The sequence below is a fragment of the Littorina saxatilis genome, linkage group LG8, assembly GCF_037325665.1.
Source record: "Littorina saxatilis isolate snail1 linkage group LG8, US_GU_Lsax_2.0, whole genome shotgun sequence".
Lineage (NCBI taxonomy): Eukaryota > Metazoa > Mollusca > Gastropoda > Littorinimorpha > Littorinidae > Littorina > Littorina saxatilis.
Genome location: NC_090252.1, coordinates 59,764,325 through 59,784,574, shown reverse-complemented (window position 1 = coordinate 59,784,574; position 20,250 = coordinate 59,764,325). Strand labels below are relative to the sequence as shown.

The 20,250-nt window shown below is 40.4% G+C and overlaps 2 protein-coding genes across 2 annotated transcripts in view; both read right to left on the bottom strand.

Moving 5' to 3' along the window:
• Positions 1-20,250, bottom strand: part of LOC138974761 (uncharacterized) — a 55,790-nt gene that overhangs the window by 21,590 nt on the left and 13,950 nt on the right. The gene's annotated exons all lie outside the window — the stretch shown is intronic.
• Positions 7,778-9,273, bottom strand: LOC138973977 (uncharacterized). The gene is made up of 2 exons (XM_070346670.1): positions 8,688-9,273; positions 7,778-8,221 (listed from the first exon to the last, which is right to left on the bottom strand). Exons 1-2 carry the CDS (start codon positions 8,888-8,890, stop codon positions 8,002-8,004), a joined length of 423 nt encoding a protein of 140 aa, XP_070202771.1. The 5' UTR covers positions 8,891-9,273; the 3' UTR covers positions 7,778-8,001.

Sequence of the window (20,250 nt, the reverse complement as noted above, 5' to 3'; positions counted from 1 at the left end):
AATCATTTCATTTTCATTTTCATTACTTTATTGTCCCATCACTGGGAAATTCGGGTCGCTTCCTCTGAGTGGAAAGCTAGCAATCAATCAATCAATCAATGAGGCTTATATCGCGCATAATAATTTATTCCGTGGGTACAGTTCTAGGCGCTCTGCAGTGATGCCGTGTGAGATGAAATTTTATACGGCCAGTAACGGAGTCGCGCTACCCAGGCTTCTGCGTGTTAAGGTGTATTCAGCCACCTGCACTTATGGCAGAATGACCAAGGTCTTTTACGTGCCATTGCGGTGACACGGGGGTGGGACATGGCTTCCGTCTTTGGGTCTGCACATACAGTTGACCCGTGTCCGTCCCGGCCTGAAATCGAACCTGCGACCTTCCGATCACAAGTCCAGTGCTCTACCAACTGTTCTTCTTTTTGTAGACGTTGATAATGTCATTTACTTTCACTCTGTGTTCAATAAGTTTCTTTAGTTTGCTGTTGTACTTCAAATAATATTCTCAACAACCCGAAACAGATACATTTAAAGCATCTTTGAATTAATCTGACTTGCACACTAAGTTGTATTCTGTTATTTTGAGGTATAGGGGTCTTTTTACAGTGATTCGTGAAGGCCTCTTTACAGGTTCATAGTAGGCGCCCATGCTCCTAATATGGACCATTTGTCTGTATTTAATTGTTGCTGGATGTTTATCAAAGCTAATTCACTTTAATTAGGCCTAATGGTTAACATAAGAGAGAAGGACTACCAAACACAAAATAAAAACAAAATCTGATCTTTGGTGATTGAAATACAAATTCAGCATATCCTGAGTCCCGCTTCATACAGAAAAAAAGACAATTCTACATCGTAGATCGGCTCGCGAGAAAAAAAGAGATATTTAATCAATAATTAATGGAAAGAGCAAAGTCTACTCTCCTTGTGTGTAAAGTTTAAAGCCAATTGGATGATATTAGAAGCAAAACGACTTTTACAAAGCAACACAACCGATTTTTATTCAAGTAAAATCATGTACCTGTCATATGCGGATGACGAAATCGGCCGGTATTTTCACACTTCCACAAAAAACAAACCGCTGGATCAATGAACTTCATGCTTTTGGAAAAGTTAGCTAATTCATTCCTCTTTCAAACACAATAAACATATGAATAAAACAAGATTCGTTCTGGGCAAAATCTATTTCGAAAGTGTGCGACCCCCCCCCCCCCCCCCCAACCCGATGTTTCGTTCAACCATTCAGTTTTCATAACTTGACCAATGTATTTATTTTCTGTAAGAAACTATCGTTTGGTTAGCAATTCACAGAAAGAAAATAACTTGGAAATGAATAATGTAGCAGCAGCTGTAGACTGCACAGTTGTGTTTTTAAGAGAGGCAACAGCCGATCATGCCGTGAAACAATTCGATTCACAGTTTCAGATCTGACCATGCTTTTACACAATAAGACAATCACTCTAGTTAGAAACTTGCTCAAATCAAAAGCTGGTTTGTGTTCTCTGTGCAGAGTTGATTTTGTAGGCGAAATTTAATTCGAAAGTGTGTGACCTTTCAACCGTCTGCGCGCCTTAAATCATTGCTCTGCATAGCTCTGCACTTGGCATGCTATTTTTAGCCGTGTACGGGCCGTTGCGTCCGTGTCGTGTCGTTCTCTGATGATAACGACATGGGCTGCCTCGTTCAAAATGTCAGGTTTCGTAACTCGACTAATGTCGTATTCTCTATAGAATAAAAAAAAAAATTAAAAACCACCTACGTTAGATCAATACACAAAGAGAAAACACTTGGACATTATTATTGTAGCTCCAAGCCAATGGACCCATTTTAGTTGCTTCGATCAATGTTCCAAGTGCACAAGACTAAAGCATCCATGCATATGTAATGTAGTTTCTGTAATATCAAATTGTTCAGTTTAGTTGCTACTGGGTTGTGTTCTGCATTCAGTTCATAGCCTACATGTATACATGTTCTGCTGTAATGTTGCTGTTGCAATATATGCAAGTGCCAAGATTATGTCTTTGACGTGAATGTGGGGAATTTCATATTCGCATGCCTTTCATATTAAAGGCCCGCTCTGCTTTTACATGTGATAAGATCTTCCTTCCACTTGGTCACATTAAACAATCAGCACACTGCCTGCTTGCTGTGGTGAGCCAATTCTTTTTATTAAATTTATATCCCCCAAAAGGCCAATGCCTTTTACAAAATTATTTCTTATAAAACAAAATACCAGCTTGCACAGACATTACCCAGGCAATTCCTTAATTGGAAGAGTGGTCTTATCCCATGTGACTATATCTTAGACGGTGATGAAAACTGTTTCATGAGACGGAGTGAGCCTTTAATCACTCTCAGTGAACTTCTTTTCCTGAGGTACTTGACTTACACTGTTGAGATGGATCAGTCTTATTAACATCTATGTTTTATTGACAATAAAAGCATGTGTTGTCTGGTATCTGTTATAAAACAAGTTTTAATGCTGATTACTGCAATTTAGTCAATGATAGTAATACGAACAAAAAGGATTTCTGATTTAGACACATTATTTTCATCGCAGTTGCGTTCTTCCATTTCCCGCCCGACAAAACCCCGACCCGACCCCCCCCCCTAGCACCCGCCCGCCCGACCCCCCACCACCCACCCCACACTTACGATTCACTGACCCCAGCATCGGCAAAATCACGTGTGCGTGTGCTAGCAGCAACAAAGTCGCGATACCCCAAAGTCAAGGGATCTGTTAGATTGTTATGTCATTACTTTATTGTTCCATCGCTGAGAAATTCGGGTCCCTTTCTCACAGAGGAAAGCAAGCAGCAACAGAGTCGCGCTACTTCAAAGTCAAGGGATTTATTAGATTTGTTTTATTTCTGTTCATTACTTTATTGTCCCATCGCTCGAAAAGTCGAGTTTGGTTTCTTTGTTATGCTAAAAATTGTAATATTTTATCTATCGGGTCCAAGCCAACCCCCACCACCCAGCGTAGAGGCTCTAAACAATAAATACTATTAATAATAAAAGGCATGCATTACTTTGTGGAATGCGGTATTTTTACATTTTTACAAACTATCAAACAAACAAACACACGCACACACACACACAAACACACACACAAACAAACAAACAAACAAACAAACAAACAAACAAACAGACAGATTAATAAACAAGCAGACAGAGTACAACTTTTGCACCTCTGAATATACAAGGTTGTGATAACGGATGACAATTTGAGCGGGGGAGGGACAGAAAGAAAGAACTAATTGACGAGAAAGGGGGTAGGGGGGGCGGTATTTAGAACAGGTATCTTTTTTGTTTGCCTTCTACAGTGTATTGAGTTACAAGGAATGCTAGCTGTGTGTTTGTGTGTGTAAAGCCCGCTACTAACTACAGCCGAACCACGCCGAACTAGTTCGTCGAACTTTCGGCCTGGTTCGGCAACGTCATCAAATCAGGGGATTCCCCTATTTTTTGGTTGCAGCTGAAGGCTCGCGGTTCGCCCATACAATCCTGCAAACATTCGGCGCGTCATCGGCGAACTGACTTTTCACTGGTTGAATATTTGTGTATCTTCATCCTTGAAGAGTGACAATACTGGCGGCTATATCACTCTGATTAAAACCCCAGATGAAGCATGTGTTTGACATCTGTTCTCAACTCCCCCTCCCCCCCCCTTCCTTCCTCATTACATGGGTACCTCTCGAGATTGGCAGTGAAGTACTTTCGGTCTTATTATCATGGCCCACGCAGCTTCGAGTACACGAGTACACTTCACGCGGTCGGGTCGTGCTTGATTTGACCATCAACATTATCTTGTCAAGCACGTCGTAAAATAACTGTCGGTGAAAACTGTACAAGGCAGCTAGTATAATGTGTAAGTCGGCTAAGTTCAATGATATTTTAGGACACAGAAATTAATCACCTCGGCCTCTCCATGTACCGAAGGTGCGCCACAGTCATCAACGCCCAGGGAGGAGCAACACGCTATTGACTTCAACAGTCTTCAAACAGTGTTAAGTGGAACATGGCACGTCATGCTCTCATCCCAATACACTTTTCCGTATGGTTTTTGTATCGGTCAATTCATTTCCTTGTTATTGTTAACCAGAAATAATTAATTCGACATTAAAATTCATGGGTAACCCATCTTCACTGCAGCATTTGCGTTTCTTTTGCCTCTGAGTATAGTTCTCCCATGCGTTTAGTATTCACTGACACTGAAAGCCGAGAACATATGCTCGAAATTTAAGGAGAAAATACTGCGACGCATCGAAAATGAAAAGAGCGGGTACCGAAAACACTACGTGTCCATTATCACGCGTATAATACCAGTGGTACTGTTTTCATAAAATGTTCTTCCAGATCTGTATCAAAGCAGACTTACAGAGTTAGTCAACCCATCATGGTGTTGATATCACCGTATAATATGTCTATATAGCTATTATGATGAACACGTGGGGGAATTCGGGGGCATTGATTGGATGGGCTCTTCCGATTATCAAAGCATAATGCTACGGAAGTCGGCCATTTTTTCTCAATATCCAAAAGCATATTGACGAAAATGGCCGACTTTCTTATCTCGTAACTCCACACCGTAAATACCCCACTTCCCCTCTGAAGTTTTGATGGCATAGTGTAGTCGTTTATAACTGAGGTTGAAAAATTCGCTTCATGACGAGACAAGCGATACCATTCACCCAAACTTCGCTGTCGTCTGCTCGCGTTGTACGGAGTAGCTGTTCTCTTCTTCTCCCCTTGTTGCATCCTAGATCTTCAGTTGTTTCTAGTTTTCCGTTGATGTTGTGTTTTGGTCTTCTTCATAAGTAGTCTTGTTCAAAATTTAAAAAAAAACTCAAACTTCTTTTTGTTGTATACGAATGAAATAACAAAAAGCTGTTTAACAGCTGTGTTGTCAAATCGAGGTTATTTTCCCAAGTCAGTGTGGCTCCGACTGCGCAAAACTAATGCGCATAACAACTGTGTGAATGGTGCTATACTGAATGAAAGAGTGTGACATGAAGTTCTTGTACATCATTGTAAAGAGCGTGAATGACGTTTTTAGTTTAGATGTCAAGCGCTTAGAGCAAGCCTTTTTAACGAAAGTTTTGATTTAGCGCTATATAAATGTTCTTATTATTATTATTATTATTATTATTATTATTATTATAAGAAACGGCGTCTGCTATCAAAACCTGAGATCAACGCATCGACGCAAAAAACTGTCATTTTGTAAGTTTGGAACAACAAATCAAGGTTAGAACAGCTATATAATCGCTATTGTGTTTTCAGCGTGGCAATAGGGTCCGATATTTAGACTCGAACAAGTATAATGCGACTCGTCTTCGACTCGTCGGCATTATACTTGTCTCGTCTAAATATCGGACCCTATTGCTACGCTGAAAACACAATAGCTGTTAATGTTTCTGTCATCGTCCGCCAATTCTCAGTCAATCATTCAATATGTCTGTCTGTCTGTCTATCTGTCTGTCTGTCTGTTTGTCTGTCTGTCTGTCTGTCTGACTGTCTGTCTGTCTGTCTACCCGTCCATCCGTATGTGTGTGTCTCTCTCTCTCTCTCTTTCTCTCTCTTTTACTGTTTGTCTGTTTGTCTGTCTGTCTGTCTGTCTGTCTGTCTGTCTGTCTGTCTTTCTTCCCGTCAGCCCGCCCGTCGTTCTGTCCGTTTGTCCATCTCTCTCCTCTCTCTCTCTCTCTCTCTCTCTCTCTCTCTCTCTCTCTCTCTCTCTCTCTCTCTCTCTCTCTCTCTCTCTCTCTCTCTTACTCTCAGTACACACTTGGCAAGAGAATGTAGGCGAAGGTTACCTGAAGCTGTCACTATGTTACTTATTGAACTCAGCGCTTTTTCAAGAGACAATTAAAGCAAGGTTTGTCATGAAAGGGCTTTCAAGTACATGAGGAGGGAGCATCAGACACAACAATTGCAATTGCCTGTCACGTATCATTGCGTCCGGCTGAGTTGGCCACCGTCGTCCGCTGGATAGTTTATTGTCGCCGTGTTCCTGTCAAACCAACCGAGCTACACCCGTTTGTTCTTTTCCACAAGGATTGTTAATTTATATGAATACTAGGTACAACTTGGTAAATTAAAACAAGTTAACTGTATTATGTCCATATAACGAGAATGAGTTCTGAATATAAATTAAAAAATACTTTAGCCCGGGACAAACAATACTCTAAATGCAGACGCCTTCCAACGCATATAGATAGGGAACTGTTCCGTACCATTTTGGTTGGAATTAAACTGTTCTATTGTGGATTGTCACTATTATTCAGTTGCTCTGGATCGCACGCGATGGTCGGTTAGGCACTCAGATATAAGAATAAGAATAAGAATAAGAATACTTTATTATCTCATAGAGAAATTCAGGGGTGGTACATAACAGTAATACAAACAAGACATTGATTTTACATAAAACATATAGCACTATATAACATGACCATCTTTAAAGCACTGCGCTTACATATTCTCGCACACCTACGCGTATAACGAACTATGGCTAAACATCATTGCAAAATAATCATAACATACAATATATCGCAGGAAATATACGGTTGTACATAAAACCAATACATACATGTACATTACTACTGATTGCACTGGCAGAAGAGGGGCTGAGTCGGGTATGTGGATGTGTTTACATGTTGCTGAGGGTGATGGATTTGGGGATGAAGCTGTTTTGCAGCCTGAGTGTCCTAGCTTTGTGCGTGCGAAGTCTACGGCCAGAGGGAAGGAGTTCATAGAGGTGGGCTAGGACATGGGACCTATCTGAAGCTATCCGCCTACTCTTTCTCACCACACGCTTTTCATACAGGGACTCCACACTTGCTTGCTGCCTGCCAATCACCTTGCTACTGACATTCACCATTCGCACTAAGACATTCCTGTTCTTCACACTCAGACCTCCATACCAGGACACAAAACCAAAAGTGATGACAGACTCGATGAAAGAGTCAGTGCCAGACCTATTAAGTTAGGGGATGGTTGGAATACAACATAGTGTAGATATGCGGTTCGGAGGTCTATATTCTACACGTCAGAAAAAATAGGCAGGTAGGTTTTAGTTTTTGTTATAACTAGTTTGCGTCATTGAAACGACCAAATGGCTTGGAAGATTTTCTTATCTTTTCACCGTACCAAATCGACTTTGGGGAGGGGGTTGGGGTGCACATAAAACATATTCTTACTCACACACAAAAAACAAAACAAAAATCAGAATTCGTTGCCCACTAGATGTTTCGTGCAGCTATAAGCCGTTGTTAACCCGTGATTTGTAAAAATGTAAAAATAAAAATAAAAAAATAACGGGACGCGCCCCGCGAGTTGTAAAAACATTTTTACAAATCGCGTGGCGCGCCTCGCGATTTGTAAAAATGTTTTTACAATTCGCGGGGCGCGCCCCGTGATTTGTAAATTTTTTTACAAATCACGTGTTTGCGCCCGATATTTTCTTGTCATCCCCAAAGTTAAGGGACAAAAACGAAATCCCTTGACTTTAGGGGTAGCACGACTGTTAATTTTAAGATTTTTTTTTTCATTACTAGGATGTCCCATCGTTGGGAAATTCCAGTCGCTTCCTCCCAGTGGAAAGCTAGCAGTGACAGAGTCGCACTACCCTAAAGTCAAGGGATCTGATAGTCCCGTTTCGCCATTATCCCAATTCGCCACCATCGCATTTTGGCGACATTTCTCAGGCCAAATGTCATTTTACCACCATGTCATGTACCATTAGCTTCACATCCCATTAATTTTTGCGTTACCACTCGGCCACCCAGTCCACAGTACACAAAGTGTACAATCAGGATACTTGAAAACATTCCCCATATTGCTTTGCTCAGAATTAGCACATGCGAATAAATGAATTGTCTTGAAATAAAAATGAATATCTGACAATTAATTTTCATTTTTTTATTTTATTGTTATTTGTTTTTGCACATCTATGACATAAACCTATTTATAGTATCATGATTACAATTCTAAAAAAAAAATAACTTACTCATTAGCATCCTGTATAGCCCTCCCATACTGCTGGTTGTACCAGTGATAGCATGTCTCCAAGACATAGTGGTCCAAGCACACTGATCTGAAGCCAGGGTGGTCAGTGATGCAGCCCACCCCTGTGCTTACTGTCAGTGATTCCATTTCTGGAATTTCTTGACAACAGCGGCATTCTCGGATTGAGCCCATGCCTGCACAGTTTGCGCACTGACACCTGCACACACAAAATTTGATACAAGTTTAGTTCAAATTCTCTGCAGTCTACAAACTCACACAAAAAAATTGATCTACTAAGGCAGTAAAACAGCTGAAATGGACAAATTCACAACCAATGGTAGTGACCATTATGTCTAGACAAAACCATAATAAATTGTTATTCCATTGGAACATTGGTATATTCATACGTGTACTGATTTGGCTAGTTTTAGTTTTGGGGACTGCTACTAGCAATGATTGAGTGGGCATACTGACTACTCAGTAGGATGATGTTTTGACTAAAATTATAATCAGGAATGCGCATCACTTTCTGGCATGCATGAATTGCATCAAGGGTAAAAGAAGACATCGCACAAACTTTACAAATTACTGACTGCAAAACAAGCTCTACCAGAATCGATTCTATAATAGGAATATATACGAGGAAGAGTCTCACAATCACTGAATCAGTGGTAGTTTCTTACCAGTTGGTGGACATCAAACGATCGAGAGACTCGCTAAAATCGTCTCTGTCGGGTGTTTCCTCAACCTCAGCATCGGACAGCTCAGGTTCAAACTGGTATGGTTGAAGATCGTGTTCATTCAAAACCTCAAAATCACTACTGTAGCACGATAGTTCCAGTGAAGAAACGCTGCTTGTTTCACTGTTTTCTTCATGGTCTGCCATGCCAATACAGCTGCTGACGTCACTGCGAGGGGAGATCAGCCATGGCTGCGTTTTAGATTCTTACTTCCCTTACCCTTAATTGCAGGTATGAAAACCCACTTTCATTGATCGATATCTATTAAACCAAAGGACTTTGCTTGCCAATATTTTGCATCTGGTACTATTTAGTAATGTTCTCTCAGCAGAATTTTTTTGACCGAGCAATGTGGTTGACCTTTAATACTTTGATTAGATACTGCTCCTTTTAGGTATGAAATGATAGCATGTGCATGTGTGTAGGTAAGCGAGCGCACGCTCGCGCGCGCGAGCATGTGTGTGTGTATATGTGTGCATGTGTGTGTGTGTGTGTGCGTGTGTGTGTGTGTGTGTGTGTGTGTGTGTGTGTAAGTGTGTGTGAGCTTGTGTGTGCGTGTGTGTGTATACGAGGGTGTGTGTGTGGATGTGTGTGTGTGTGTGTGTGTGTGTGTATGTGCGCAGTCTTTGCTTTCGTTTACAATTATTCTCCGTAGTATGTTCCAAGGACAGGTTGGAAGATTAGGCTAAGCCTAAAACCTTTATCCTTATGTAATAAAGTTCTGAGTTCTGAGTTCTGAGCTCTCTCTCTCTCTCTCTCTCTCTCTCTCTCTCTCTCTCTCTCTCTCTCTCTCTCTCTCTCTCTCTCTCTCTCTCTCTCTCTCTCTCCTTTGCTGGGCCGTCAAGGTGCAACTCTCTTCCTTCGAATGTTAAAACTAGCAAATCTGTAAATATCTTTAAATCTTCCTTAAAAAAACATCTAAACTGTTCTCTGTAAGTACACACCCACGGTGACATAATTATGTGAATCTTACAGTTCTGTCTAATGTATACTATATTAATATTACTATATAATTATATTCACGTCATATTACATATTAATAGCATATAGTATTCATATTGTTTTACTTCGTATATTTATTAGACTGTGTGTTTCGTGTGGCCGTGGTGCTTATGCCTATTTACTGTACATTTACATGTTATGCCTATATGATTTCATTATATTATGTTGGTTATATGCGTGCGGATGTGTTAGTGTGAATGTAAAGGGCACGTTGTAAGATTAGGCCCTTGGCTTAAAATGTTTACCATTTATGTCAATAAAATGTTCTAAGTCTAAGTCTAAGTCTCTCTCGATCTCACTCTCTCTCTCTCTCTCTCTCTCTCTCTCTCTCTCTCTCTCTCTCTCTCTCTCTCTCTCTCTCTCTCTCTCTCTCTCTCTCTCTTCCTCTCTGTACACACTTAGCAAGAGAATGTAGGCGAAGGTTACCCTAAGCTGTCACTATGTTACTAATTGAAATCAGTGCTTTTTCAAGAGGCAATTGTTAAAGCAAGGTTTGTCATGAAAGACTGATGTAAAGGGCTTTCAAGTACATGATGAGAGAGCAGCAGACACAACAATTGCAATTCACTGTAAAGGATCCTACTTCATAGGTCACACATCATTGGTCCGGTTGAGTTGACCACCGTCGTCAGCTGGAAATGTTTATTGTCGCCGTGTTCCTGTCAAACCAACCGAGCTACACCCGTTTGTTCTTTTACACAAGGATTGTTAATTTATATGAATACAAGGTACAACTTGGCAAACTAAAACAAGTTAACTGTATTATGTCCATATGACGAGAATGAGTTCTGAATATACATTAAAATACTTTAGCCCGGGACAAACATTACTCTAAATGCAGACGCCTTCCAACGCATATAGATAGGAAACTGTTCCGTACCATTTTGGTTGGAATTAAATTGTTCTATTGTGGATAGTCACTATTATTCAGTTGCTCTGGATCGCACGCGATGGTCGGTTGGGCAGTCAGATATGTTTGTCAGTGCCAGACCTATTAAGTTAGGGGATGGTTGGAATACAACATAGTGTAGATATGCGGTTCGGAGGTCTATTCTACACGTCATAAAAAAGTAGGCACATGGGTTTTAGTTTTTTTTTTAATTATAACTAGTTTACGTCATTGAAACGACCAAATGGCTTGGAAGATTTTCTTATCTTTTCATCGTACCAAATCAACTTTGGGGAGGGGGTTGGGGTGCACATAAAAAATATTCTTACTCACACAAAAAAACTTAAAAAAATCAGAATTCGTTGCCCACTAGATGCTTTGTGTAGCAATAAGCCGTTGTTAACCCGTGATTTGTAAAAATGTAAAAAAAAATAATTACAAATCACGGAGCGCGCCCCGCCAGTTGTAAAAACATTTTTACAAATCGCGGGGCGCGCCTCGCTATTTGTAAAAATGTTTTTACAAATCACGTTTTTGCGCCCGATATTTTCTTGTCATCCTCAAAGTCAAGGGACAAAAACGAAACCCCTTGACTTTAGGGGTATTGCGACTCTGTTAATTTTAAGATTGGTTTTTTTCTTCATTACTAGGATGTCCCATCATTGGGAAATTCCGGTCGCTTCCTCCCAGTGGAAAGCTAGCAGTGACAGAGTCGCACTACCCCAAAGTCAAGGGATCTATTAGTCCCGTTTCGCCGTTATCCCAATTCGCCCCCATCGCATTTTGGCGACATTTCTCAGGCCAAGTGTCATTTTACCACCATGTCATGTACCATTAGCTCCACATCCCATTTTGGCGCAATCCCGGATCGCCGTTATCCCATTTCGCCCCAATCCCAGTAGCTTAACATCCCAAGTCAAGGGATCTATTAGATTTCTAGATTGTCTCATCGCTGGAAGATTCGGGTCGCTTCTTCCCAATAAAAAGCTAGCAGCAACAGAGTCGCGCTACCCTTAAGTCAAGGGATCTATTGGATTTTTTTTGATTTTTTTTTTTCATTACTAGATTGCCCGAACGCTGCGAAAGTCGGGTCGCTTCCACCCAATGGAAAGCTAGCAGCAACAGAGTCGCACTATCCCCAAGTCAAGGGATATATTAGATTATTTTTTTTTCATTACTAGATTGTTCCATTGCTGGGAAATTCGGGTCGCTTCCTCCCAATGGAAAGCTAGCAGCAACTACAGAGTCGCGCTACCCCGAAAGTCAAGGGATCTATAAGATTTTTTTTCAGATTTGTTTTTCATTTATAGATTGTCCCATCGCTGGGAAATTAGGGTCACTTCCTCCCAGTGGAAAGCTAGCAGCAACCTAGTCGTGCTACCCCAAAGTCAAGGGATCTATTATATATATTTTTGTGTATGTATTTCTTGTCCCATCGCTTGCTAGCTTTCCACTGGGAGGAAGCGATCCGAATTTCTCAGCGATGGGACAAGAAAGACATGAAAAAAGAATTACATTTTTTGTTTAAATTTTTACAAATCACGGGTTAACAGGCGTCCTTATTGCGTGCCTTACGAGAAACAGATCGCGTGCAAAAAAACCACGTAATGCTGTGTAGTATTCTTTGTGCTTTGGTTTATCGTCTCTAATTGACCCTATTCTGAGGTCTAAATCTTTCCTATTATCTTTCCGACTCATGCAATGTCACTTTTCTTTGAGATGTTTTGCGAGGAGTTGTGAGCTGAGAATACAGGCGTGTAAGTAGAACGCAAAAATCACACCTTGACTCGATCGGACAGACTGGTTCATGTAAGAGCACTTGACAGTCTCTGTCTCTTATCCCCGGTAGGATCATAAAATCGTGGAATCTGCTGATGTTCGTACTCCCCATCTACTTAGCTTCGTCCAAATAGGCCCACTTCAAACATCACACGCGGAAGACACGACTTGAGCTGGACACCACAGTCATGTTCGAACCACGCACCAAGACACCACGCACCAGTCAGCATTGAAAACAATGTTTTCGCGAGAAATTGACATAAATAAAATCAATTTGAATTGTTAAAAAAAAGAGAAAAAATAAATTAAAGACGGACTCTTGAAGAAGTAACGTTTCACTCAGATATATTTTATCCAGCCGGTCATGTCTTTCATTCATCCCTTTTCTTCTGACAGAAATAAAATAACACAAGAGAAATGAACATATGTAAGTAGGATTAAAAGCAAACGGCAAGTTGTGTGAAACATGTTACTGACCACCACGTGCATGCACATATTTGCTGCCCCCCCCCCCCCCCTCAACATCGTAATCGTATCGGCTCTGTATCCCTTTGCCCTCGACCTCTTCCCGAACACCTCCCCCCCCCCCCACCCCCTTCCTTTCTTTTTAGTAAATCCCCCCTCAGTCGGAGCGGCAGTTGTCACCACGCATTCGCCTTCTTTTTTATATTTAGTCAAGTTTTGACTAAATATTTTAACATCGAGGGGGAATCGAAACGAGGGTATGGTGTATGTGCGTGTGTCTGTGTGTGTGTCTGTGTGTGTGTGTAGAGCGATTCAGACTAAACTACTGGACCGATCTTTATGAAATTTGACATGAGAGTTCCTGGGTATGAAATCCCCGAACGTTTTTTTTCATTTTTTTGATAAATGTCTTTGATGACGTCATATCCGGCTTTTCGTGAAAGTTGAGGCGGCACTGTCACGCCCTCATTTTTCAACCAAATTGGTTGAAATTTTGGTCAAGTAATCTTCGACGAAGCCCGGGGTTCGGTATTGCATTTCAGCTTGGTGGCTTAAAAATTAATTTATGACTTTGGTCATTAAAAATCGGAAAATTGTAAAAAAAAATAAAAATTTATAAAACGATCCAAATTTACGTTTATCTTATTCTCCATCATTTGCTGATTCCAAAAACATATAAATATGTTATATTCGGATTAAAAACAAGCTCTGAAAATTAAATATATAAAAATTATTATCAAAATTTTTTTTTCGAAATCAATTTAAAAACACTTTCATCTTATTCCTTGTCGGTTCCTGATTCCAAAAACATATAGATATGATATGTTTGGATTAAAAACACGCTCAGAAAGTTAAAACAAAGAGAGGTACAGAAAAGCGTGCTATCCTTCTTAGCGCAACCAGAGACTGTAGAGTACACAGAGACGCTTCATTCGGCGCTGAAAATTGAAACAGGAAGCCCTGTGGCGCCACCACGCGGAAACATGTAAAAACCTACTTTCCCTTTCCACAGCAGTAGCGATATCGTGCAGCACAACTGACCATGGCCGCACCAAAAAGAAAACACAGCGGGGCATGGTCTTTGGCCATCAATTGCTCAAACTCACATGCCAAAGGCTTCAGGATGTTCAAATTTCCGAGGAAGAGAGCAAGTGAGGATTGTTTTTTTGGTTTTTTTCTCTCGTTAAATGTCGGAAAATCAGTAAAAAGTGTAGCGTCGAACTGCGTGTATTCTACCAGAACAGAGAAAACACACACTGTACACAAGCTCAACAATGTGATTGCGCAGTTGTTTAATTAACATCAGGCTTAATTTTGTTTTGAAGGACAACTAAACAATTGATTCTATTCTTCGTCCAAGCGCAAAAGTCGAAAACTTCTCAAACTAGAATACTTGTGACGATGCTGTTCAAAGTGTCATCCAGTCGGTCCGTACCTCGTTAATTCATCTCAATTCATGTGTGTGTGTGTGTGTGTGTGTGTGTGTGTGTGTGTGTGTGTGTGTGTGTGTGTGTGTGTGTGTGTGTGTGTGTGTGTGTGTGTGTGTGTGTGTGTGTGCGTGTGTAACTGACCTCAGAGAGAGAGAGAGGGAGAGGGAGAGAGAGAGAGAGTGAGAGAGAGAGAGAGAGAGAGAGAGAGAGAGAGAGAGAGAGAGAGAGAGAGAGAGAGAGAGAGAGAGAGAGAGAATGACACTGACAATGACAAATCTTTATTTTTGGAGGGTGACAAGAATAAGCATAGATATGCTTTTTTGCATCTGGCCCTCGCCCTAAAGAGGGACTAAACTATTTTACTATAACTATGACTAGGAAAAAAAGAGAGACTGAGAGAGAGAGAGAGAGAGAGAGAGAGAGAGAGAGAGAGAGAGAGAGAGAGAGAGAGAGAGAGAGAGAGAGAGAGCTTTCTGAACAAGAAAGAAGCAACCGATAAGAAATAAGACAATCATCGATCGATCAAGATTCTTTAATTAAAGTCAGCTAGGTCACAATAATGTTGTTTAAGTTGCTGTATTTTACAGTTTTCCTTACATGATAATTTCTTAGCACCGTGCAATTGACTACCCATTTCACTTTAGAGGTGCTGGGACGACGCCAAGTTGACTAAATGCCTTAGTTACCGATTTGACCGGGAACTATTTCGTTAACGATTTATTCCTGACATATTTTCTCAGGCTTAAGTGACCATGTATACAGTGTGTATTTGTATTTGACTAAAACACACAAAAATAACGACAGTTAGTTCGTGAAAAGACACTGACTTGAATCATGTTTGCATAACTACAGCGATGCAGCGGGTATTGCCGCCTAAGTAAATTTGATTTAATTTTAATCTACACCATTTTCTGCGGTGTTTTTATGGTCATTTAAAAAGGATGTTCACAAACAAACATATTTTTTCGTTCAGTTACTTTTTGCAGCACTGTCAGTCGGACAGAACAGACAGTATGTTAATACAAACGTGATATAAACACAGCCGACAGCAGCCACTATACGCGAACTTCCTTGTGCGGCAGGGAGTGGCTCTTTTCCCGCGCGCTGGCGGCCGGTCTCACTTTCGCACCGCAGCGCAAAGAAGGACAAGAAAAATGTTCATTCAAAATGAACAGCGTCGATGCAATGTCCACCAAAGATTTATTTTGGGAAGTGTTAAAAGGTTAGGGTCAAAAGTCAATGAATTGCATGTTGTGCTGGATATATAAATTGTTTATTTCAGTCACTGCTTGCTATGAATTGATCAAACAGCCACAAGAAAAAACAAGTCGCGTAAGGCGAAATTACTACATTTAGTCAAGCTGTGGAACTCACAGAATGAAACTGAACGTAGTCCGCCGCTAGTGCAAAAGGCAGTGAAAGTGACGAGCCTGTTTGGCGCGGTAACGGTTGCGTTGTGCTTCATAACACGCTTTACTGTACCTCTCTTCGTTTTAAACTTTCTGAGCGTGTTTTTAATCCAAACATATCATATCTATATGTTTTTGGAATCAGGAACCGACAAGGAATAAGATGAAATAGTTTTTAAAACGATTTCGGAAATTTAATTTTGATCATAATTTTTATATTTTTAATTTTCAGAGCTTGTTTTTAATCCAAATATAACATATTTATATGTTTTTGGAATCAGAAAAGGATGAAGAATAAGATGAACGTAAATTTGGATCGTTTTATAATTTATTTATTTTTTTACAATTTTCAGATTTTTAATGACCAAAGTCATTAATTAATTTTTAAGCCACCAAACTGAAATGCAATACGGAAGTCCGGCCTTCGTCGAAGATTGCTTGGCCAAAATTTCAATCAATTTGATTGAAAAATGAGGGTGTGACAGTGAAGCTTCAACTTGTACAAAAAAGCCGGATATGACGTCATAAAAAACGTTTATAAAAAACAAACAAAAAAACAACGTCCTGGAATATCATTCCCAGGAAGTCTCATGTCAAATTTCATAAAGATCGGTCCAGTAGTTTAGTCTGAATCGTTCTACACACACACACACAGACACACACACACACACACACACACACACACACACACACACACACACACACACACACACGCACATACACCAAGACCCTCGTCTCGATTCCCCCCTCTATGTTAAGACATTTAGTAAAAACTTTTTAATTAAAAAATAGAGCTTGTTTGAAACAGGTAGAAAGGAAGAGTTGATATTGCAATATCTGCACGTGGGAATGTGGTGAAAAAGAGTGCTAAAAGTAGTAAGTCGGCCTCAGATCCATTTCAAATATTTATTGCAGAAAAACAAAATACAAATTAAAAACAAAACCACAGAACCATTTATACCAGGTGTCATAGGAATGTTTGAAAACAATAGTTTTAATTTTACACTGTAAATACAGGAATCAGAATTAAACACCTCAAATTGGCACATGCATAATGAATCACCTGGAATTGCAACAGGGAGATACTGAAGTAATTGGAAACAAACACTTGAAATTGACAGAGAAACAATTGAAAATATATTACTGACATGAGCGTACAATATTTTAATGGAAGTGCATTTTTAGCACGAAGCATCCGCAGGAGGATGCACTAACAATTACATAGTGCCACAAAATGTGTACGGACATTTCACAACCGTGCATTATTAGCACAGAACACATACATGGGGGCGCACAAAACATTATTGTACCATGATGATGATCGGGATTGTTGAAGATCTTTTCTTGTGCAAGGCGCCCCTGTATGACCGCAACTGATCCAACCGGCCGCATCTGAACAAACGACGTCGAAACGGCGCGAAACACGTCCTCTCGGTTGGTCTCGGATTGACTCGGCTCCTCTCGGTCTTTTTTTTTGTGTGTGTCTTTTTTTCTTTTTCTTATGGTCGGAGTGGTATATTTATGTACATCTTAGATTAAAAAAAACACCCGAAAGCTGTGTTTAATCGTTTCGCGTAAATTGTACATTTTTTTTCAGCTTTGAAATTGTTTTGGCTTGGAGAGTCAGCGCGCTTTGGCTTGGAGACTAATTCTCCACAGGCACGTTCTTCCCAACCACAGATACCAGCGTCGTCCGCGACGCTGGAATGACGCGTCTCTGTATACTCTATAGTCTCTGGCGCAACTACTACCCCGCTCTTCTTGTCAATTTCACTGCCTTTGCCATGAGCGGTGGACTGACGATGCTACGAGTATACGGTCTTGCTGAAAAATGGCATTGCGTTCTGTGAGTTCGACAGCTACTTGACTAAATATTGTATTTTCGCCTTACGCGACTTGTTTTTATATTTAGTCAAGTTTTGACTAAATATTTTAACATCGAGGGGGAATCGAAACGAGGGTATGGTGTATGTGCGTCTGTCTGTGTGTGTGTGTAGAGCGATTCAGACTAAACTACTGGACCGATCTTTATGAAATTTGACATGAGAGTTCCTGGGTATGAAATCCCCGAACGTTTTTTTCAGTTTTTTGATAAATGTCTTTGATGACGTCATATCCGGCTTTTCGTGAAAGTTGAGGCGGCACTGTCACGCCCTCATTTTTCAACCAAATTGGTTGAAATTTTGGTCAAGTACTCTTCGACGAAGCCCGGGGTTCGGTATTGCATTTCAGCTTGGTGGCTTAAAAATTAATTAATGACTTTGGTCATTAAAAATCTGAAAATTGTAAAAAAAAATAAAAATTTATAAAACGATCCAAATTTACGTTTATCTTATTCTCCATCACTTGCCGATTCCAAAAACATATAAATATGTTATATTCGGATTAAAAACAAGCTCTGAAAATTAAATATATAAAAATTATTATCAAATTTTTTTCCCCGAAATCAATTTAAAAACACTTTCATCTTATTCCTTGTCGGTTCCTGATTCCAAAAATATATAGATATGATATGTTTGGATTAAAAACACGCTCAGAAAGTTAAAACGAAGAGAGGTACAGAAAAGCGTGCTATCCTTCTCAGCGCAACGAATACCCCGCTCTTCTTGTCCATTCCACGTGCACTGCCTTTGCCACGGGCGGTGGAGTGACGATGCTACGAGTATACGGTCTTGCTGCGTTGCGTTGCGTTCAGTTTCATTCTGTGAGTTCGACAGCTACTTGACTAAATATTGTATTTTCGCCTTACGCGACTTGTTTATATTTAGTCAAGTTTTGACTAAATATTTTAACATCGAGGGGGAATCGAAACGAGGGTATGGTGTATGTGCGTCTGTCTGTGTGTGTGTGTAGAGCGATTCAGACTAAACTACTGGACCGATCTTTATGAAATTTGACATGAGAGTTCCTGGGTATGAAATCCCCGAACGTTTTTTTCATTTTTTTGATAAATGTCTTTGATGACGTCATATCCGGCTTTTCGTGAAAGTTGAGGCGGCACTGTCACGCCCTCATTTTTCAACCAAATTGGTTGAAATTTTCGTCAAGTACTCTTCGACGAAGCCCGGGGTTCGGTATTGCATTTCAGCTTGGTGGCTTAAAAATTAATTAATGACTTTGGTCATTAAAAATCTGAAAATTGTAAAAAAAAATAAAAATTTATAAAACGATCCAAATTTACGTTTATCTTATTTTCCATCACTTGCCGATTCCAAAAACATATAAATATGTTATATTCGGATTAAAAACAAGCTCTGAAAATTAAATATATAAAAATTATTATCAAATTTTTTTCCCCGAAATCAATTTAAAAACACTTTCATCTTATTCCTTGTCGGTTCCTGATTCCAAAAATATATAGATATGATATGTTTGGATTAAAAACACGCTCAGAAAGTTAAAACGAAGAGAGGTACAGAAAAGCGTGCTATCCTTCTCAGCGCAACGAATACCCCGCTCTTCTTGTCCATTCCACGTGCACTGCCTTTGCCACGGGCGGTGGAGTGACGATGCTACGAGTATACGGTCTTGCTGCGTTGCGTTGCGTTCAGTTTCATTCTGTGAGTTCGACAGCTACTTGACTAAATATTGTATTTTCGCCTTACGCGACTTGTTTTTTAAATAGTATCTCCTTTACAAGCTGATCTGATAATAAAATATCTTATTTTTGTAAGCCCTCAGAAAAAATCTCCCTAGAAAGAAATGGGTTAAAGCATGATGCTATTAAAATATTGACGGGTGAATGCCGGCTACACAAACACACGTACCAAAGTACTCATCCTCCCCGAAGACGGAATGTGACCCCCAATGTGGTGGGAACTTAAAAGCGGTCACATACGCGTTTTTCTCCTAGGTACGGGGAGAACGCAGAAAAAGAAAAAGTAGAAGAATGGCCTTTCCGAGCATAATTATATAGCCAGTTAAACAATTTCATTATTTGTAGTTTCAGAGATATGGAGCTTCAAAGTACTGATCCTTATTTTCTGGGAGCATATTTCAGAAGCAGTTATAAATTACATCCAGTGATGCAGTCCACCTGACCTGATCGTGACCTATACTGCTGGCGCTGGTGGTCGGTCACATTACCTTTTCGGTCCACGGCGGGTTATGCAACACAAAGGTGCAGACAGGCCTCTTTTTCACCTAACCAAGGTTACGAATGTTAGTGACCTGATCGTGACCTACGCTGCCGGCGCCGTGTCTCGGTCACATCAATCAATCAATCAATATGAGGCCTATATTGGGGCGGGGATATAGCTCAGTTGGTAGCGCGCTGGATTTGTATTCAGTTGGCCGCTGTTAGCGTGAGTTCGATCCCAGGTTCGGCGGAAATTTATTTCAGAGTCAACTTTGTGTGCAGACTCTCTTCGGTGTCCAACCCCCCCCCCCCCCACCCCCCGTGTACACTACATTGGGTGTGCACGTTAAAGATCCCACGATTGACAAAAGGGTATTTCCTGGCAAATTTGCTTAGGCACAGCCGGTTAATAATTGTCTACCTATACCCGTGTGACTTGGAATAATAGGCCGTG